General features: G+C 39.2%; 1 protein-coding gene across 1 annotated transcript in view; it reads left to right on the forward strand.

Moving 5' to 3' along the window:
* grm7.L (glutamate receptor, metabotropic 7 L homeolog) overlaps positions 1-24077 on the forward strand; it is a 283230-nt gene that overhangs the window by 130966 nt on the left and 128187 nt on the right. Inside the window, exons 3-4 of the mRNA XM_018257131.2 lie at positions 19654-19792; positions 22208-22362. Of these exons, the coding sequence (XP_018112620.2) occupies positions 19654-19792; positions 22208-22362 (294 nt within the window). The remainder of the gene's footprint in view (positions 1-19653; positions 19793-22207; positions 22363-24077) is intronic.

Raw genomic sequence — 24077 nt, forward strand, 5'->3', positions numbered from 1 at the left:
ACTGTTACTATAGGCACCATCTCTCTCTCTACTATACCTGCTATCCCACAGTCACACTCCCTTCCCAGAGACTATTATCCCACTGTTACTATAGGCACCATCTCTCCCTACTATACCTGCTATCCCACAGTCACACTCCCTTCCCAGAGACTATTATCCACTGTTACTATAGGCACCATCTCTCCCTACTATACCTGCTATCCCATAGCCACACTCCCTTCCCAGAGACTATTATCCCACTGTTACTATAGGTACCATCTCTCCCTACTATACCTGCTATCCCACAGTCACACTTCCTTCCCAGAGACTATTATCCCATTGTTACTATAGGCACATCTCTCCCTACTATACCTGCTATCCCACAGTCACATTCCTTCCCAGAGACTATTATCCCACTTTTACTATAGGCACCATCTCTCCCTACTATACCTGCTATCCCACAGTCACACTCCCTTCCCAGAGACTATTATACCACTGTTACTATAGGCACCATCTCTCCCTACTATACCTGCTATCCCACAGTCACACTCCCTTGCCAGAGACTATTATACCACTGTTACTATAGGCACCATCTCTCCCTACTATACCTGCTATCCCACAGTCACACTCCCTTGCCAGAGACTATTATACCACTGTTACTATAGGCACCATCTCTCCCTACTATACCTGCTATCCCACAGTCACACTCCCTTCCCAGAGACTATTATCCACTGTTACTATAGGCACCATCTCTCCCTACTATACCTGCTATCCCATAGCCACACTCCCTTCCCAGAGACTATTATCCCACTGTTACTATAGGCACCATCTCTCCCTACTATACCTGCTATCCCACAGTCACACTCCCTTGACCAGAGACTATTATCCCACTGTTACTATAGGCACCATCTCTCCCTACTATACCTGCTATCCCACAGTCACACTCCCTTCCCAGAGACTATTATCTCACTGTTACTATAGGCACCATCTCTCCCTACTATACCTGCTATCCCACAGTCACACTCCCTTCCCAGAGACTATTATCCCACTGTTACTATAGGCACCATCTCTCCCTACTATACCTGCTATCCCACAGTCACACTCCCTTCCCAGAGACTATTATCTCACTGTTACTATAGGCACCATCTCTCCCTACTATACCTGCTATCCCACAGTCACACTCCCTTCCCAGAGACTATTATCCCACTGTTACTATAGGCACCATCTCTCCCTACTATACCTGCTATCCCACAGTCACACTCCCTTGACCAGAGACTATTATCCCACTGTTACTATAGGCACCATCTCTCCCTACTATACCTGCTATCCCACAGTCACACTCCCTTCCCAGAGACTATTATCCCACTGTTACTATAGGCACCATCTCTCCTACTATACCTGCTATCCCACAGTCACACTCCCTTCCCAGAGACTATTATCCCACTGTTAGTATAGGCACCATCTCTCCCTACTATACCTGCTATCCCACAGTCACACTCCCTTCCGAGAGACTATTATCCCACTGTTACTATAGGCACCATCTCTCCCTACTATACCTGCTATCCCACAGCCACAGTCCCTTCCCAGAGACTATTATCCCACTGTTACTATAAGCACATCTCTCCCTACTATACCTGCTATCCCACAGTCACATTCCTTCCCAGAGACTATTATCCCACTTTTACTATAGGCACCATCTCTTCCTACTATACCTGCTATCCCACAGTCACACTCCCTTCCCAGAGACTATTATACCACTGTTACTATAGGCACCATCTCTCCCTACTATACCTGCTATCCCACAGCCACAGTCCCTTCTCAGAGACTATTATCCCACTGTTACTATAGGCACCATCTCTCCCTACTATACCTGCTATCCCACAGTCACACTCCCTTCCCAGAGACTATTATCCCACTGTTACTATAGACACCATCTCTCCCTACTATACCTGCTATCCGACAGTCACACTCCCTTCCCAGAGACTATTATCCCACTGTTACTATAGGCACCATCTCTCCCTACTATACCTGCTATCCCACAGTCACACTCCCTTCCCAGAGACTATTATCCCACTGTTACTATAGGCACCATCTCTCCCTACTATACCTGCTATCCCACAGTCACAGTCCCTTCCCAGAGACTATTATCCCACTGTTACTATAGGTACCATCTCTCCCTACTATACCTGCTATCCCACAGCCACAGTCTATTCCCAGAGACTATTATCACACTGCTACTATAGGCACCATCTCTCCCTACTATACCTGCTATCCCACAGCCACAGTCTATTCCCAGAGACTATTATCCCACTGCTACTATAGGCACCATCTCTCCCTGCTATCCCACAGTCACACTCCCTTCCCAGAGACTATTATCCCACTGTTACTATAGGCACCATCTCTCCCTACTATACCTGCTATCCCATAGCCACACTTCCTTCCCAGAGACTATTATCCCACTGTTACGATAGGCACATCTCTCCCTACTATACCTGCTATCCCACAGTCACATTCCTTCCCAGAGACTATTATCCCACTTTTACTATAGGCACCATCGCTTCCTACTATACCTGCTATCCCACAGTCCCACTCCCTTCCCAGAGACTATTATACCACTGTTACTATAGGCACCATCTCTCCCTACTATACCTGCTATCCCACAGTCACACTCCCTTCCCAGAGACTATTATACCACTGTTACTATAGGCACCATCTCTCCCTACTATACCTGCTATCCCACAGTCACACTCCCTTCCCAGAGACTATTATACCCACTGCTACTATACTATTTGCATATGCACTGCTGAAAGCAGCATCAGGCTGTTCCTTTCTGTGCTTCTGGCTCTAAATGTTAAAACAAGATAGAATAAGCCAGCTATACCTTAGCTAAGATAGATTCTGGGTCTGTTAGACTTGGAAACAGTCTGTGGGTATTTGGAACAGTTGGCAACTAGGTCAGACCCAGTTCCTATATTCCCTTTTTCATTTGCACTCCTCTACAGAGGGAGGGAGGGAGGGAAACACAGCAGAGCTTGGGCAGATAGGGATTTTTTCCAGGGACATAGTATCTGAGGTGCCCCTTGAATGAAAAAGTGTGTTATATTACCAGCTATTAGATATTTTAAGTATATACACTAGGTGTTTCCAGTGTGTGTCTGTGGTTCACCAGCTGTTGATAAACTACAATAAAACTATAAGGTGTTCTGAGAGTTGCAGTATAACAACATATACTTTCCTGAATTTTATAAATGTTTCCAGCCTCTCTGCAATGCCCTGAAGACAATCACAACATTGCTCTGGAAAGCAACTGGTACCGTATCCATTAACTGAGCTGACTGACAGATCCACATTAGCAGGTGTCGCCTGACTTCATTTGCACATAGCTAGCTATAAATATAGCTGGAGGAATTGAATGTGCTCTGTGCTTAATCTGAGCTCCAGCTGACTTGTCTAACTAAGAGAGATTGGTCTGATAGGCAGCAGTTTCCCAACAGATGGAGAACCGCCTACAGGTTGGCTATCCCTGCTCCATACTGGGTTGCGACCCAATGCTGTTAAAGGGGAATATGCTGCAGTGATAAATAAAGGATAATCTCCCATTCATTTTCCCTGAGGCATGAGAGCCTGAGGTTCTGAGCCAGAACATTCCTTTTTATTTGAATTTAGTTAAACAAGCAGGGACAGTGTCTGCCCAGTATCAGAAATGACATAAACACGATATTAATCACTATTCATTACTGCACTTTCATTAAAGAGAGTTGGGATATAAGATCCCTTTCCTGGATCAAAATATGACCTTTACAGTTCTCTAGTTCTGCCACATGTTGGCATCGTGTTAAAGTATATTCTGTAAGTATTTTATAAACAATTGGAGACTATTGTCTATTTTTTTTAAACCAAATTCACTATGTAATTATTGTAACTCTAACCAATAAAAGGATTATTAAGCTCTTAACAACCCTTATGAACTGGTACCTGTTTCAGCGGAAAAAATGGTTAATGATGCTCCTTTATAAATAATATTTATATTTTTTTGTTGACCAGTTTATAATTAAATATGAAATATCAAGACCTGCAGAATGTTACTATATGGCATCCTCCATAGGAACAGACCTTCAGACACATCTGCCTCAACACCTGACCTTGGCAATAGGAGAAATAAATAGAAAAATCCAGCAAAGTGATGAATAGGCAGGGATAGAATCACTAACCCTCTGGTCTGTGACTAGTACTGTGAATCCAGCAGACAAATTGAAATATTTATTGCCCCTATATATTTAAAGGGAAAGTTAACTTCTATTTTTGGATTAACTGTGTTATTTTTAGGTTTAAATGTATTAGCAGATAGCATTTTGGATGCTAAAATAAAGGAAATAGAATCGGAAGATCAGCAGCAGATTTTCATGTAGTAATATATATCAGCTTAAAAATAGCTTTTAGTATGTTGCAGCAAGACAATTTGAAATTGATGCTGATTTTTAATTTTATTTTTAAGTTTGAAATTTCAACATTTTGACATAAGGCAGACTGTATGTGCTAGTACTGTGGACTGGTGTGGAAGAGAGGCACAAGAAAAAGGGGGAGAATCTTAACCTAGTGCAACTAGTTGAAGTTCTGCAGTATCCAAGAGCATCCAATGTTGGTTTAGCCATGACAGAATAAAGAAGACATGCTAAAGGACTGAGGAAGAAGAAGGAAGGGAGGTGAAAAATCAGGAGGCACAATCATACAGTAAATCCTAATGGTTGAGTGAGAAAAGGAACTTCAAACAAAGCATTTGCACATCAGCCCTGTCTTCACTGACATATCTCCAGGGACAGAGGCAATGTCAACGGAATATTAGGAATTTCAATGTCTACACTGCAACTCCTTTTCCGGGGACAATGAAACATGGCATCACTGTCAAGGATAGACTGTTGCACCTCTTATTGAACTATGTAACTAAAGTTCTTTATACCTGATGGCAATTAAGCTGCATAGATCATAAACATTCAGCATTCCCTTTTACTAAAGGCAATGACCTGGGTGCTACCGGAATGTGATGTATCCAAACATTTCAAAAATGGTGGGTGTACACCAAGAACGTTCAAAAAAATGAGAAGCTAATACCATTCCAACATTTCAGTTTCCACCTAAGATCTTTATCAAGAACATACAGTATATTTATATTTATTTATTTAAATGCTTGATAGTAGCAGGCCTGGATTTGATGGAAGTTTCACCAAGGCCTAGACCTAGGATTTTAGGGGCTTCATGCCAGCCAGCCACATATTGGGCCTGACTATTGAAAATATGCGGGTGTCCACAAGCTTGTGGGGTTGGGCGGACAGATTGGGTAAAGGAACCATCTGGCCTAGGGACACAGTGCACTCAATTCCAGAAGGACCTTGTTTACAGAAAGCTCCAGGTCCCACATTTTCTAGAATGGATTGTATTATGGATACCCTGTCCCACCATCAAACTTACATTTCATTGAGATGGGTAAGTTAGAGAGCAGCAGTGGGCGTATGTTGCTTCAGAGCCCTGTACATACCACCTCCCTATGCAAGTGCTCTGTAAATTAGCACTAGGGGAGTGATTTAGAATATTTTTTTTTTTTTTATTGAAATCTCTTGCTGTGGATACAACTTGAAAGGGAACTATGCATGAAATGTCCTATTTTGCTATACAACTGGAATACTGCAGCTCACTGAACCTTTAGCAATGTCTGTTTTGCAAATGAAACCTTTGACGTTACTTTCTTTTATGAACAGGATAAGCATTAATGGTCAATGGCTCAGAAATACAATGTTCTATTAAACAGACAGACCTTTTGAGAATGGTATGGTCACTTATACCCAAAAGCACACAGTTTCTGAAGGTGATTTATATGCCAACTTTGACTGAGGTACAATGGCTAATGGCAAATAAGGGAAGGGGCATCCATTGTAGTCTGAGAATCTGTGATAAATCAAGGCATTACAGTTGGTTTTTGGCAAATGCCTTAAAACATCGAGTAAAATGCCTGAAAATTATCTTTTGGCAGCAAACCACTGAGCATCAAAAACCTACGGAAATGAAGTCTCTCATCTCTGTTCATTCCCATGTTTTCCTCAGCAGGAGCTTCATATTTTCAGACTGCCCAATGCATTTTACATCCATATGACTTGCTTCAGAGCTCATTCTCTGTTTAGGCAACATTCTCCATCTGTCGCTTCGAAGCCTGGAATATGCAGGGTTACAGGCTTTTAGATGACTGTTCCATTTTATTTTTAACACAGTTTCATGTAGAACTTTCTGTTCTTCAGGATCAATCTCCTGCCATCCCAGAGAAACCTGGGACCTGCAGTGTTCCAGTTGGATTATATATTTATACTCTTTTCTACAGATATCTTTGTGCTTCTATAACTGTTCCAGAGAACACTTGGTGCATCAGTTCTTGGATTCTAGAAACCTCATATAATGCAATGCCTACATCTTTCTACTTAACACATTGAATATTCTTTAAGCAAGAAACCTGAATAATTATGGTTTCTTTTAGGACAATCCAACCCGGGGTCCCCAACCCTTTTTCCCATGAGCCATGTTCAAATGTATGGATGCTGGCTTTTTCATTTGGAGGGGTTGAACTTGATGGACTTTGTCTTTTTTTCAACCCAATTTAACTATGTAACTATGTAACACAAATATGCAGAAAGTTTCTGGGGTGCAACATATGGGTTCTGATTGACTATTAGTAGCACCTATGTAGACTGGCAGCCTACAGGAGGCTCTGTTTGGCAGTACACATGTTTTTCCAAACAAGGAATTAAAAAAAAGCATCTGCTTTGAGGCCACTGGGAGCAAATTCTAAGAGGTTGGTGAGCAACATGTTGCTCATGAGCCACTGGTTGGGGATCACTGGTCTAACCTTCAGCCTTTGATCATCTCTATAACTACAACTACCATCACACCATTTGAGTTACTGGTTTGCAGTCAGGGCTAGTTTTCTCTGATTGCAAACTGATTGCAGTCTTCAGGTCAGGTCAGGTGGCCCTATTGTGTTATGTGTACATTTTATCCCTATAAACACACTGCATTAGATAAAGGGTGTTCCTTTAAAAGTCTACACGTATTCAGTTTGGTTGCCCAAGGTCACACAAGTTGGTTCCTTGGAATTATAAAGAGAGATGACTTCAAAGATTGGCTGTTTAATCACAGTGTCTTTTTTCATCTCTTTGTCTTCTTCTTGGTCTCAGTAGACTATACTTTCTCTTGAGCTCCTCAATTGAATTTTATGCCCCTTCTCTGTACTTGAAGTTATTCCCCAAGGAGATCAGGTAAGTGAGGATCTGTCGCTTTGTGTGTCTGTTTGTAATTCTAAATGAAATATAGATGTAAAGACAAAGCACTGAACTATCTTGGAAGATAGTAATAAATTGCAAACAGTGACTGATCATATACAAACGGACAGTTCACACTGCCCACTATAGACACAGACAAATGGAAAATTTGAACGGGATGGGGGGCAGGATAACAATTATACCAGAAAATGTATGGCATCCAGAACTGTTCGGGTCCTGGTCTAAAAAGCAGGTCTTTTTTATAGGGTGTACTTTGAGTGTACTATGAGTACCATATGCAATCCAAAGGTTGTCTTTACTTTTTCAGTCTTAAAGGGCATGTAAAGGCAAAAAAAAATATTGAATTTTTACTTTTTTTAACGAAAAAGAAACCTATCTCCAATATATTTTAATTAAAAAATGTGTACCGTTTTTGTAAGAAACCTGACTATATGCAGTTAAATTCTCCCTTCATTTACTGCTGTGGATAGGGATTGTCAGATGGTCCCTAACTGCTGAGCAGGGAAACAATCATACTTATGAACAGCAGGGGGAGCCCCCGCCTTACTTCCCAGCCATGCAGAACTCAAGCAGCTTTGTTTATGACGATCCCTAAGCAGCCCAGACCACACTGAGCATGTGCACAGTCTTAGTCTTGCAAAGATGTTTAACAAAGTTACAAGATGGTGACCCCCTGTAGCCAACTTTGAAAGCATAAATTATTTGTTTGATTATCATCATCATTTATTTATATAGCGCTGTCAAGATAAGCAGTGCTTTACTGCAGTTATAGCAAACAGGGAATAAATGGTGGATAACAAACAAGGATTACAGAGTACAATAGGGTTAGAAGGACCTAGAGATTAGAGTTTACAAACTTAAAGGTTAGGGTACAATTGAGACATTAGGATTATATAAACATTTTGTCATAATACAGCAATGATTAATTAAGGTACATCGAATAAGCCTCTTTAAACAGATGGGTCTTTAAGGAGCGTTTGAAAGTTTGGAAAGAAAGAGAAAGTCTGACAGCTTGTGGCAGAGAGTTCCAGAGAAAAGCAGAAGCCCGAGAGAAGTCTTGTAGACGAGAATGGGCAGAAGTGATCAGAGGAGAAGTGAGGCGAAGATCAGAAGCAGAGCTTAGGTTTTGTGAAGGAGTGTATTTGGAGATTAGAGATGAAATATAGGGAGGGGTTTCTTTATTAAGGGCCTTGAATGTGAGTGTTAGTAGTTTGAATTTGATTCTAGAAGAGATTGGGAGCCAGTGAAGGGACATGCATATGGGAGCAGCTGATGCTGAGCGGCGAGCTAGATGAATGAGTCTAGCGGCCGCATTTAGAACAGATTGGAGTTGTGAAAGGTGACTTGTTGGAATACCTGTGAGGAGTAAGTTGCAGTAATCAAGGCGGGAGATGATGAGAGACTGAATCAGTGTTTTAGATGATTCTGAACTGAGATAGGGTCGTATTCGAGCAATGTTGTGCAGTTCAGTTGAATACGGCAAGATTTTGCAAGTGTTTGAATGTGTGGTGAAAAAGACAGATGTGAGTCTAAGATAACTCCTAGGCAGCGTGCCTGTGTGGTGGAATGAAAGGTGGTGTTGTTTACGGTGAGTGATATCTGAGGGACAGGGGATTAGGCTTGTGGTACAGTAAGTTCATGTTTATATTTAGTATACAAAATACAGCATTTCTAGCCTTATTCTATTTTAGACTTTACATGCCCTTTAAGAATAAAATATAGCAAATGCTTAATCCTAGGAGATGCTGTAAGTTCACTGCACTTTCGAGGCAATGATAAAGCCTCCGCCAATCCCTCATGACCAGACTCCTACTGTGGATCAGTAACACATAATAAGGGCAATTGCAAGAAAAGTAAATACATAAATAAATGCAAGCACGCTCATGTTTAGTGTACTTGTTGTTTAAAAAAATATATAAATATACATTTAAATCGATAGGAGTTGGTTCATACTGTGGTTCTCAGCAAGCCAAACAGGGAACGGCTATTCACAAACCAATTTCATGGTTTTGATTTAGGAAAATCAATTTAAAGCATTGCTGATGCACTCACCTCTAATCACAAATACATTATCCCAGATGTCATCGACGTGTTCTAGCTGGAAAACCTTTAATTCTTGCAGGTTCTGTTTTCCCTTGGTGACTGACTTTGTGTGGCATAGTGGCAGGTGGCTAAGGAGCAATTCACTTAGTAACAAGAGTCACTTAAAGAGTACATATGGTAGTGCCTTACAAAGTCTTCTATGCAGTGGACAACATACTACCTGATAACAAATCTAAACAATGTTTATTCTTGACAATAAAACTATCACAAGTATAAAGTTAGCAGAACTACATTGTTTTGACCTTTATATACTTGAGCGAAGAGCCATTAGTAAAAGTTGATCGTTATCTCATGACAACAAGTAATGTACAAACCACCATTGGTACTGCAGGTGCCCATTGTTTTCTAACCAGGAAACATGAGTGAGGTTTTTACTAGCTCTGTTAACCCACAGCAGCCAGTCAGGAGTTTGCTTTCTGATAACTCATCCGTAAATGCTACTTGCTTATTGGTTGCTGTGGGTCAATAGACCTATAGCAAACTTTAGGAATTTATTCCTTTGACTTTAGTAGATTTTCCATCAGGTTCTAAGGTGGTGAGAAAGTTCTGCTGAATAATAGTAAATGGAAAAAGCAATGTCAAAATATTCCTTCATTGGTTCTTGTTCTATAATGTCTTGTTCCACGATTTAGGTCCAATGGTTCTTTAACCAAGTATCATCTGACAGCAGTAGGGACTTGTGCTGCACAGTTCAAAGCTGGTGTAACTTAGTCTAAGCGTGGACTGTTTTATTAATTATGGGCAAAGATATCATTTAGACATGAAATCCCTATAGCCAGGATACTAGGGTAATATGTTTGCTCAGTGTCTAAGTGCTGACATTTATGAGGCCTGCCTTCTGCATCTGCTTCAAAAATAGTCCCCATAACTGCAATTGATTAATGCTCGACCATTAGACAGCATTTAAAACAACAATCCTTGGGAGAAAAATATGTGCCCATAATCTCTTGGCACACAGAGTCTCACTAGCAGGACCCATAACTTATTTCAGCCTGTATGTCATAATGTTGAGTTAAAACCTATTGCCCATTTTGTAGAGAACCTGGAGAAACCTTCACATAAAATAAACAGCATCAGAATACCAGAAATAAGGGCTCACAACATGGTGAACCTTTTGCAGAGTTCTTGCTGTCTTCATCTCCAGCTAAGCTTGTGAATTAAAAATAACCCACTTTTCTTCTCACGTGGGCAAATGGAAAAGGATCAAAGTTATTATCCAGCAGGATGTTTAGTAAATCAGTATCTTCTAGAGTTGTTGTGTCTTCTTCATATTTTGGGACTCTCTCTCTCTCTCTCTCTCTCTCTCTCTCTCTACAGTTTCTTCTTCTGGTCAGTTTCCTTCTGTCATTGTTCATCTTTTTCATTCTTTTTATCCTTTGCCCTTGTGTCCTCTATTTCAATGTTTTCTCCTTACCTACTTTCTGTCCTCATTTTCTTCTATTTTTCTTCCCACCTTTCTCTCAATTAATTTTTTTCTTCTGGTTCTACCCATTTTCTTCTGATTCTACCCATTGCTGCCCAAAATGTAGGAGAACATGACATTTTGCTTATTCACAATCCACTGGAAGTCCATACCTTTACTGGTGATATGGTGGGAATTCCATATGACAACACTTCAATTATTAAAGTCGTTATTTTGGCAGTTCTAGGGCAGCGTTTCAAGCAAACAAGGCACTTTAGCTAGGGTTATATGGTGGACCAATCTGATGATCGGCCCTGAATAGATGTATTAAGGGTTGGGTTAGGCTAGAAAATTAGGGATGACATCTCATGTATGACACTGTCTCATAAAGTAAGAAAATTGGTTGCTTGTTAAGGGATGCCTCTGTGCTTTAAGCTTGAGTCTAGGTGCACAAACCTTCTGGATTTGCACAGCTTTTTCTAGTGTTGAGTAGGTTCAATGTCATAGTATTAATAATACATCTTGCAAAGGCAGATAGCTGCTCCCAATGGTGTTCTGTTACAGTAAATACTTATTTTCTAGACATTAGTTTGGGTAACATTTTAGAAAACAATATTTACTTTTGGAATAGATAAAAAAGAATAAAAATCAGGATTTGAAATAGAATAATTCTGTCAGGGCATTGAAGTAGATTGAATTTTCTGCTTGGCCATATCAGCTGGATAAATTCAATACACATATAATTAACGCTCTAACCACTGGATATGACAAACCGTATTACAAAAGCAGTAAAGAGAAGAGAGTAATTGCAGTTGAATGTAAAGATATGTTGCGACTCCGAATCCTATTGTGCGAATAAACATTTATTTCATGATTGAATTAAATTGCAGAATAAATCAATATGGTAAAGATTGATTCCTAGCAAACAAGTGAGTCACACTGCTGTCGACAATGTACCGAAGCAATGGAGCGGGGATAGCTGACTTCTTGTTCTCTAGAAATGCTGAAGCTCTAGCTCCCAACATGCTTAGCCAACGCTGGAAGATTTGAGGAGGACAAGTAAGGCCTGAGTAAATGTTAGACCACAAAGTCTGGAAGCTTCAGCCCTAGAAAACCAAAGTCTTAATCATTGACACCTACATATAAAAGATGGCTCATATCCGGTGTTAGTTTTATGTATATTATTTTTATATATCCTCCTGCCCCACTAACCTCAGCCGTGGTTTTTATTCCACACCATATCTAAAACTATCAAGCAAGGCCAATTATTTTCTATTTTTGTACCTTTCTGTATACAGTGCCTATTCTGTAAAAAGGTAAGGAGAAATTAAATGATCCATTGTCCAACAAAACTCACATTACCTGCTGATAATGCAAAGACAAATATTTACCTTGAAGAGGAAAATTTCTGCCAGAATTCTTCTATGTCCACACTTCCCTTCCCGTGCAAATTCATTCCAAAAAACGGTACATAGTTTTATACTCACATCAGTAATGTTTTATGAGGCGTGTGTGGTTTTTAGGTGCATAGGTACTAAAAGTGACACGTGCACCGAGAATGATGCATATAATCAATAAAAACACAACACACATTTACCAAATAAAGATAATATACGGCACCATTCATTGGCCTACTGTTTATACTCAGTACAGCCATTCCATCACAGCACTCAGGTTTATGGCACTTTCCATGCGCTCGAAAACAAAATTACATAATAAAAAATGTCCAAGGGATATTTCCGTGCCCGGCTAAAGCTTAAAGATGCAGGAACAGCCAATTATGGTTGAGTCTTTTGCAGTTAATTGGCACATTAATGTCATTAAAATGCGACCAATCAGAAAACATGATGGGTGCATAAGAGGAAGTATCTGTGAGCTGCTCAGTAGGCCTGGTTATGTGCAGAATTTATAGCCAGGAAGTTTTGTAGCCCCCTTCCTATGAGATTGCCTCATAATGTACAGTCATAAATAAAATAAGCTGCTTACAGCTGAGAATGGTCAGTTCCATTCAGTGTGTTGTAGGAATTTGCTACTTTTGTGCTTCTTCAGATTTTGCCATAAAGGTGTCAGTATTGGTGTACAGAGAAATAACAGCATAGTTACTCGCATTCAAGGCACTCTGCTCATGTAGCAGCTTAGGAACCAAATAAACCCAAGCAGGGCTTCACGTGTGCCTCAATCTCTCACTCCTACAGAAGCTTGGGGAAATATCATAAAAGTCATATTAGGAAGGAAAATATGAATTTAGCAATATATATATATATATATATATATATATATATATATATATATATACCTGTATAATCCTCTCCAGAAGAAGCCGCACAACTCAGGACTTATTGCAAAGTAATACATTTATTAAACACACTAATGTTTCGGCTGCAAACGTATATACGTAAACGTATATATATATAGATACTCACAGTATCAGCACTCTCCAATTAGGGAAAGAAAATTCGTGGTGCACAGCCTTCAGGGGGATTGCCGGATCTCTCCTCCTCCTCATACAAAAAAACACACAGGTAAGGCAGCACTCACTTGATCAGAAAACGTGTATTAGATATAAAAATAAAGCATCAGGCTACGTTTCGGGCATGCATGCCCTTTATCAAGCCAAAGTTTACACATGGTTTACAGGTGTGCAAGGTCAGGTGACTTAAAAAGGAGTTATCAGGAAGTGACATCAGCGTTAAGTATACAGTTGTGACCCCTATAGGTCAAGGTTCACATTATATTTCATACACATTGCCCTTACCCTTCATGTGTCTAATTTGACCTATGATAGCCAGCATAGTTTACAATTTATACAAACATGATTTATTGACAGGCTCAGTCCAAATTGTGTCTAAATCACATCAGGTTTTTTAGAAACTCATTAAAAGAGGTACAGATCATAATCCCTATTTAATCCTTTGGGTTGTAAGGATCCTAATTTGTGGATCCACCACACCTCTCTCTGTTTTAAACGGAGTTCACGATCACCTCCATTTTTGAGTGGGGGGATCATTTCAAGCACCAAAAATCTGAGTTGATCAGCACTATGTCCTTTCTCCAGGAAGTGCTTGGACACCGGCTGACTCATATTACCTAAATTAATATCAGATCTATGTTGTGAGATACGTGATTTAATCATCTGTGTGGTCTCACCTACATAGATGAGACCACACGGACAGACCAACACATAAACAACATATTTGGAAACACAGGTATAGAAGCCCCTCAGGTGGGCAATATACCCTGTCTCTATATATATACACACACATGTATGGGATCTGTTATCAGGAAACCTATTATCCAGAACTTTTTGGATTATGGGATGGCTGTCTCCCATAGACTCCATTAAAATCAAATAATTAAAGTTTTTCAAAGTGATTCCTTAGTTAAAAAGCACCATTCAGAAAATAAGCAGGACAGAGCTGTGCAGAAGAGAAGTTTTGCAGTGAGGTGGAGGAGCAGAGGATTGTTATTGTACAGTCACATACCTGAACCTGAAAGAAAGCAGCAGCACTGTGATAAGGAGGCTGTAAACTCTGACCCTGTGTGGCTCATGTAGTGTAAGTCCACAACACCATTTAACTGTGCTGCCAGATTCTTCCTGTCAGTCAAGCAATTAACTTCCGGCTGTCAAAAATGTGGTCTTTATTCTCAGGTCTTTGGACAGTTATGCTTCCATTCATAGGCCCACTGACCACTATGCTGCTGTGCCCCATTCCATTTTGGGGTACTAAAAAAAAAAAGACATAATTATTCAGCTTATTTGAGCTTTAGGTTGAAGAATACATTTTAATTGAAGGGTCACGTTTGAGCAGTAACATGAATGCCCAACCAGGCGCCCCTCCTTCTGTCCTAGAACTACAACTCTCAGCATCCTGAAATTGCCAAACAAGTAATATTCTCCAGCACAGCAGCGAATCCGAGTGTTCTTCGCACCTGATCTAATTTAAACTTTCTTTGCTCAAATAAAATTTGTCTCTTCCACCTCCTCGTTTACTGGCACTGTGAAGGTGGGAATTCACACAGGCCTATTTATACCTGCTCCTGATCTGTCAGAGTGCTGATAACTTTGTACAGACGCTGCTTCCCTCCTGTTATTCCCCCTGCTCACAATCTTGTTATTAAACAGCTGTGCTCCCCTTGCTTGTTAATGGCTAAACACTCGCACACAGCATCACGACAAGTAAAGACCGGTCTTTTGCTTTTGTGTAAGAGGTCACTAGCTTCTCTTTGACGGGATTTATTCGATTTAAGCTGATTTTGGAGGTGTCAGGACTTGCCAGATCAGTAGAAATTGATGAAACACCTTTTCATTGTTATTTTGGAACCCTAAACATTGCCTCTGTGCCTGATTTTTATACTGGATATGAGCAACCAATCAACAGCAATGTCAGTCTTTTATGGAGAACGCATGAATAACATGGCCCTTACTTATAGCCATACTTGCTAGACTGTTAGGGATTCAATGTGTTTTTATGCAAAGAGGAAAAATGATATGTATCATGTCTTAAACTAAAACAACCCAGGTATAAATACACGTTTTGAGGTTCTATAAATAGTAGGGAAGAAACCCATGGCACTTCCTTGTTCTAGAACTACAATCAACATTCCAGAGTGATATCATGACAAGTGGAAATCCTATTTATAATCAGTCTAGACAACTTGATTGTGTTTCATACACAGCCTCCCACCTACCCACATTTGTTTTAAAATGAACTTGGGTTGTTAAAAGACATATTTCGTAGTAGTTTACCAGCTGTAACTTTCCGTATTTGTAAAGTTCTCAACAAAAATATAACCCCTGAATTTTGAGTACAAACGGGGCCCCATAGGGCATTGTCAGCGACTGTTTCTCACCAGTATGAAGCACTTTTAGACAGTATTCCTCCTCCCTTGTTTTCCAGCCAAAGGCGAGTATTGTGCTCGCAGCAACATTTGCTCTGTCTTTTAAGAAAGTATGTTTTAACACAATTAGTTTTGAAAGTAAGACATTACTCTGATCAATTTTAAAGACACAAGTTATTCTAATTAAAAGTAGATAGATTCTCATAATTCTCCCCAGATGCAAGCCCGCCAAACTGAAAAGCACTCGTCAAGAGGAACTTTTTCAGCCAAATAAGTGAAAAAAAAGAATTTGTCTCTATTTCACTTAATTAATAATCCAATTAGTCTGGAATGGAGAAGCAACTAAGCAGATCCAGCTAGTGAATTAATGTGGCTGCCAATGATTAGTTTGGGGATATAATGAGCTACGTTGGTCCTGATTTGGGAGGGGGGCAGCCGCTACAATGGCGAAACGAACGAAGGTGTGGGAGGTTCTGCTGAAGTTTTTCAAGCTTTATTTTTCATTTTCATGTCCAATCAATTGTATTGCTTCAGTAGTGCAACCTTTATTAGGTAATATACTGTATAAGCATATTAATGACTTTTCTTTTGTGGGGCAGAGAAGAAAGGGAAAAAAAGGCACAAGCAGCCATGTTTTTTGTACTTTGCACCCTATCCTACCATCAGTGCCCACAGGCACAGGTTTTTTGCTTCTCCCATAAATATCTGTTTGGCAGCACTATATTCATGAGGTTTGACCTGTATGTATCTCTTCTCCCGATTCAGACCCCTTCCCTAATTTGCAGACCATTTTTTATCCAATGCAAAGTACAGTTATGCCCCTGACACAGGTGCTTTCTGTTGGCCAATTTTATGCCCCTTGGTGCTCTAGATCTTGTCTGGGGAACTTTTAGGGATTAGTGTTTTTCTACAAAGAGGAAATATGATATGTATCATGTCTTAAACTAAAACAACCCAGGTATAAATACAAGTTTTGAGGTCCTATAAATAGTAGGGAAGAAACCCATGGCACTTCCTTGTTCTAGAACTACAATTAACATTCCAGAGCAATATCATGACAAGTACTTTTAAAAAGGCAAGTGGAAATCCTATTTATAATCAGTCTAGACAACTTGATTGTGTTTCATACACATCCTCCTACCTACTAATAAGGCACATTTGTTTTAAAAGGAACTTGGGTTGTTCAAAGACATATTTCGTAGTAGTTTACCAGCTGTAACTTTCAGTATTATAAATAGGATTTCCACTTGCCTTTTTAAAAGTACTTGTCATGATATCACTCTGGAGTGTTAATTGTAGTTCTAGAACAAGGAAGTGCCATGGGTTTCTTCCCTACTATTTATAGGACCTCAAAACTCGTATTTATACCTGGATTGTTTTAGTTTAAGACATGATACATATCATATTTCCTCTTTGTAGAAAAACACTAATCCCTAAAAGTTCCCCAGACAAGATCTAGAGCACCAAGGGGCATAAAATTGGCCAACAGAAAGCACCTGTGTCAGGGGCATAACTGTACTTTGCATCGGATAAAAAATGGTCTGCAAATTAGGGAAGGGGTCTGAATCGGGAGAAGAGGTACATACAGGTCAAACCTCATGAATATAGTGCTGCCAAACAGATATTTATGGGAGAAGCAAAAAACCTGTGCCTGTGGGCACTGATAGTAGGATAGGGTGCAAAGTACAAAAAAACATGTCTGCTTGTGCCTTTTTTTTCCCTTTCTTCTCTGCCCCACAAAAGAAAAGTCATTAATATGCTTATATATTACCTAATAAAGGTTGCACTACTGAAGCAATACAATTAATTGGACATGGAAATGAAAAATAAAGCTTGAAAAACTTCAGCAGAACCGATGCAACGTACAGTTATGCCCCTGACACAGGTCCTTTCTGTTGGCCAATTTTATGCCCCTTGGTGCTCTAGATCTTGTCTGGGGAACTTTTCCTAAAACAAAATGCCACAGCATGCCCAGTGTGATAATAAAGCATCCAAAGAAGTTATTTTTCTATGTATGTGACATGTGTTTGTATGTTGTAGACATATCCAGTGATTTCTGTAAAGCAGAAGCCTTATTATTGCAGTTTGTCTGCTTTCAACTCTGCTGTGTATAGCCATCTTTTATCTTTTGCATAAACAAAGCTTCACCCAGTCTATAGTTCTCAGTGGAACCTAAGGTAATACATAGTCATTATTGCCCCCAAAAGACCTTCCAGAAAAACAAACACAAATATCAAGCTTTTCTTGCTTTTTTTTCTAGACTTGTAAAAACATAAGTCTAATTTACCATGACCCAGGGCATAAGTGCAAAAGTATGTCTGCCCATGCAGAGAACACTTCCCTGTGCCATGTCATGATCAGTAAAGACTAGACTGATTAATTTACTTAGCAGCAACTGGCTCCTCACCGCCAGGACTTCCCAGAAACCAGACTGCAGAAATAAATGTGATTTTTCTGAAAATGTCAAGATATTCCAACATACTTCACAAAATATGACTGGGACTGTTGGAGAACACAAAAAAACAATACATTGAATGGAACAGCTTGGGATCTCAATACAGGGTATCATACTGTGGAATATTTGAAAATTATTTCTAGGAATACTTTGATGTTTGACATCAAGGCTTAGGGGCAGATTTCTCAAAAAGTCAAAATTCGAAGTTATGTGATTTTTTTTTTAACTCGAATTCATTTGAATTTACTCACAACTCAAATTGGAGGTTATTTATGAAAAACCCTCGAATGTCTAACTTTCGATCGAATAGGAATGACCCGAAAATCTGAATCAAATTCAAATTGAGTTTTACTCCAAAAAACACCTCTAATGTCAGGAAGGCTATTAAAATATTCAAATAGTTCAACAGACCTCTGCCGTTGACTTGTAAATGAATTCAGCAGGTGGCGAATATTCAAATTAGAATTGTTTCCAGAGTCGAGATATGATAAATCAAATTTAGCAATCACAAGGCTCACAAGGCAATGTTTGTTGATCTTGGAGGTGATCCAGTGAGTCAGACAGAATTTTTTTTCTACTCCAGAGACCAACTGGATCTTTATTCGTTTTGCCTTCCTCTGGGTCAGGTGGAATCTAGTAAGGAACTTCTGGAACTTCTAAAGGAAGTTCATTCTTCTAAGATGCTACTGACCCTGCCATGATTGACAACTCATTTTGTTTAATCAAAGCTTCTACTAAATCTAATGCACTGCCTTTTTAAGAAATAGGGATAATTAGTCCGTATAAAATAATACATTTCTATAAAGGTCATAGGGACAACTCTATCACGTGGAAGGAATAGCCATGATGAAAGGTCTCGTGGCTCATTATACATAAAGTTAATGGAAAGAATCCTACCGTGAACTTTTTAAATCCCAAATGTCTATTCTTCGGCATGTCAGTATTACAGAGTCTTAAAATAAATATACCCTAATTGTGTAACATTAGATGATGTGCTTCAGGGGACTTAAATGGGAAAATAAATGCCAGTGATTGGCTCGCTGTTTTGGTCTTCATATGTTAATCTACAAATTATACTTGTTTTTAGCTCCTAAGAATAATCAACATTACTTGTTTTGTGTACAGCATCCTGATGACGCTAACGTTTATGATTTGGTACAATTTACATGGATTTCATAATATCACATGCCTTGTTTCTTGCTGCTGTGATGAAGAAGCTTTTTCCTTCCAAAGCATCATAATTAATGCCCTTAGACATGAGAAGCACCTTTTATGGCACATTGTTGGAAATATTTTATCAACAATGTCTACTAGATTTGAAATGAAGTCAAAGATTTGTATTGGCTTTCTGGAATCATTTTATCTGGATGACAAGACAATGGGACACCTTGGTGCAGGAAAAAAATAATTCCAAAAACAGAATTCCAAAAATAAGACCTGTACATATTTTACTGAAGTCTTTTCTATCCTCTTGCTCATTTTTGCTCTATTGTAAAGTCTGTTCTGTTCTCTGGCCATTCTAAAATACTCTTGTTCTCTCTCTGTCTTGGCAGGGGGTGTCTGTATTGCTCAGTCCCTGAAGATCCCGTATGAGCGAACAACCAGCGACTTTGATAAGATTATCAAACAGCTTTTAGAGACTTCGAATGCTCGCGCCGTGGTGCTTTTTGCTGTTGACGATGATGACATCAGGTAAAGGACTGAATATATACATATTGTGTTTCTTGTCAAAGGGTATCTAAAACCCCAAAAAACAAACTGACGTAAACATACTCCAAGTGATCCCCAATTTTGCAGTTGCAATTTTAATTAATTTTCTTTTTTAAGTAGTTTCTGAGAAAGCTAATGTCTGACATTCAGCTCAAAAGCTATCTATGGCTGAAGATCATAGTGTCAGTGACCCTACCTGTCCAGGCTTTCTCTGTATTCATTTAACCCCTGGGTTACTGACTCTCAACTGAGCCAAAATCCTAGTATTTGTCTAAAAATACAAATTTATCTTAAAACAGATCTTATCTTAAAACACAATGTTGAGCACATCTCTCTAGAAATTGATGGATGTTAACAATGCTTAAAAAAGGGGTAACAACTATTTACAAGCAATACTCCTAAACGTCTGTAAGTACAAAATTTGGAAACACAGACGGTGCCACTTAAAGCTTGCTTAAAGGGCAAGTTAATCCCACAGGTGAAGGGAAATTGGAAACACAGACGATGCCACTTAAAGCTTGGTTGAAGGGCAAGTTAATCCCATAGATGAAGGGAAATAGACACTTTGCCTAATGATAATTAACCCCAACCTCACTGTGGTTGTAACAATCACTTAAGAAATACTATATTATATATCATTATTTCTCTGTCTATCCTGAACTTATAGCACTGGGGTTTATTTACACAAATTCAACTGCTGTTTATCTGAAGGAGAACGGATCATCTGAACCAGCAAAAGGAGTGAACTACAGAAACCTTGGGTTTTTTCCCTATTTTTTAATTGACATGTGGGGCTATGTAAAGTTCTGTATTTGGACAAGTCTTCAGTGGAAAATCCTGTATTTACTAAATCCAAAAAATCTTTGACCTGCGTCCTTGATTTTTTCACAGAAGTTCTCAGTCAGTGTTTTCAGTGCCTGGCCATGTTGGACTTATATAAAGCAGTCTTCTATGTAGTAGTGGAAATATAGCCAAAATTGACAAAATGATCAAGGGGTAAAAAATATCAATTGTCCCTTCTTTTATGTCACTCAAAAGAAGCTCTGTCTTTATCCTCTCTTAGGAAATACTTGGGTTTGCCTGATCTGAGCCAGGAATGACAAGAAAGTTAGAAAAGTAGTAAACATCTGGTGAATTTGGAATATTTGACTGGTTTTTCCTTACTTTGACACTTTGGGGGTTATTTATCAAAGGTCGAATTTTAAAGCTTTGTGAACTTTTTTAGACCTCGAATGAATTAACAGTTCGAATGGTTTCTAACTTAGTAAAAAACTTGAATCAGTGTAGTCGGGGTGAAAAACTCGAATACTTGAATTAATCAAGTTTTCTGTGGAAAAAAAACTCGAATTGCTTGAATTAATCGAGTTTGCGGCAGAACAAAAACTTGAATTGCTTGAATTAGTCGAGTTTTCAGCAAAAAAATACTCAAAACACTCTAACTGATGTAGTTTTTGAGTGAAACCCACTGAAAAAAACCTTGAACATCACGAAGGCTACAAACATCTTAAAGGGACCTCTGCCATTGACTTCTACAATTTCCGTGTTTTGCCGCTGGCGAATACATTTGCGAAATCTGCACCATTTTTTTTTTATGCTGGTGACAATTCTGACGCTGTTGACAATTAAAAGTGCCCGTTGACTTTAATACGCATCAAATTGTTTGTGGCACCGTAATAGTCCGACGCCGGCATCAAAAAATTAAAAAAAAACAGGAGACATTCGCCCATCACTACTCGTGTCAAATAAATTTGGCAAGACTTAAGTCAGCTGCCATTCTGGATAGGTACATTAAAGAAAGCAAGTACCTATATAATAGGATATTCAATTATGATACAGGTATGGGATCCGTTATATGGAAACCTGTTATTCAGTAATCTCAAAATTAAGGGAAGGCCGTCTTCTATAGACTCCAGTAAAACAGTAGCTTGTACTTGATCCAAACTAAGATATAATTAATCCTTATTGGAAGCCTGTTGGGTTTATTTCATGTTTACATGATTTTCTAGTGGTATAAAGATCCATATCATAATGTATAAGGATTAGTGATGGGCAAATTCATCCCGTTTCGCTAAAAATTTGTGAAACTGGACGCCGGCATCAATTCGTGGGTATCAAAATTGATGCCGGTAACAATTTCAAAGTGACAACAATTTGACACACGCCTATTTTGTCCAATTGCGTTAAAGTCAATGTGTGCGCATTTAATTTTCGCTAATTTATTCACCGGCGGTGAAACGCGAAAATTCCCTGCACTATATATATATATATATATCAGACTGAGGCCCAGTAGACGTGTGCTGCTGTTATGTGAATCTTGTTACATGAGTAAATATATACATGTTACATGAGTTATCTGGGACAATTGAGGCTGTTACATGAGTTGTTCATCTTCCCCAGACAGGTTTTGTCTGCAGTGAAAAGAGCCGACAAGGTGGGACACTTCCACTGGGTCGGATCCGACAGCTGGGGGACCAAAACTGGCCCCATAAGTCAGCATGAAGACGTAGCAGAGGGGGCTATTACTATTCTTCCCAAGAGAGCGACTATAGAAGGTAAGAATGTCACGATGCACGTAACACAGTGTTTTACAATGCCGTTGAGAGGCTCTTTGGGGACACAAGGCACTTATATAATGAAGGAACATTGAGTTTTTATTAAGGGCAAGCAAATCAAACAGGCTTGTCAAATTAAAAATGTTATGGATTTTCGCATATTAGTTACTATGGAGACATCTTAGATTTAGAGCACCCGATTCAAAGTTGACTGCATTAGAAAGTAAGCAATACTGAGGAGACAATAAGTCTGAGAGCCAAGGTGCAGAATCAAAAACTCAGCCAGATGAAATAACCTCCATCTCACAGAAAGAGCATCGGTCGCACAGTCTAATCATCCAAATGAATTTCCTTTTCAGTGAAACAGCTCGTCTGACACACTCAGAGATTAAATATGGGACACTCACCTTCGTTCTCCCTTTCTCATAATTAATTTTGGCTGTCTAATATGCGGCTATTACTCAAAGGTAAAGGGGAGATGGAAATATCAGAGTCAATTTAAAGGAGCCGCAGGTCAAAGCAACAATGTGTCAAAAGAAGGCAGGCATTTTCTCATGGAACTCAGGGGCACGTCTATATTCTCAGGAAGAGACACGGGATAGAAATTTGTATCTAGAAATACACAGTGACTTAAATCTTAGTGCTTTGGGTTTATAAAAATACTTTATTTTGCTTTTTATTTTTCTTTAAATACACAAGGTGAGGGGTGTGCAAGTGGATCCCCACGTCCGGCCCCTGTACTGCCCCATTTAGAGCAACTTGTGCCGAAATTCGCCATTTGCTACCTATGCACTCTTTTCACACCTTCTTCAGCCCTCCATTGACTCCCTTTAAATGTTTCATCCCATTCGCTGATGGTATAATCTCTTTTCCCCTAGTTTTTGCTAGTTTTTCCCTCAATAGAAAAAATCTATTTTTTAAGTTCTCCTACTAGGGATGCACCGATTCGGTTCGGTATTCTGCCAGGATTCTGCCATTTTCAGCAGGATTCGGATTCGGCTGAATCCTTGTGCCTGGCCGAACTGAATCCGAATCCTTAAAATCATGTGACTTTTCGTAACAAAACAAGTTAGTAAAAAAAAATTTCTATGGAAGTCGGCCTTCCCGTAATTCAGAGCTTTCTGGATAACAGGTTTCTGTCCCCTCCCCCTTAACATATGCTAATTAGGGTTCAGATTCGGTTCGGTATTCGGCCAAATCTTTCACAAAGGATTGGACGGTTCAGCCAAATCCATAAAAGTGGATTCGGTACATCTCTAACTTCTACCCTTTTAGAAGAATAATAACTGTAGGCCTATTTTTATTGATTCAGTCAAAACCTCTCAGACTTTATAGGTGAGAAGATTCTTGACACTGTCCAACCATTCCGTCTGGTATTATTGCCACAAAATTATTATTAAATTAATTAATTAATTAATTAATTAATTAAATTAAGGGGCAGGTTTATAAAGATTTATAGAAAATTCTAATTTCGAAATTTAAAAATTAAAATGTTCAAGTTTATTTTAGCGTGATTCGACTAAGCAATAGTTTCAATTCGCTTTGAGTTTTTAAAAAAAATTAATTTCGAAATTTATCATGTACTGGCCCTTTAAGAATTTGAATTTGAATATTTGCCACCTTAAACCTGCCAAATTCAGCCTATGGGGGACGCCCTGTAACATCCTGAAAATCAAATTTGATTCGAATTTGATTCGAGTTTGCGGGTCGATACC

Source organism: Xenopus laevis, chromosome 4L (assembly GCF_017654675.1).
Source record: "Xenopus laevis strain J_2021 chromosome 4L, Xenopus_laevis_v10.1, whole genome shotgun sequence".
Lineage (NCBI taxonomy): Eukaryota > Metazoa > Chordata > Amphibia > Anura > Pipidae > Xenopus > Xenopus laevis.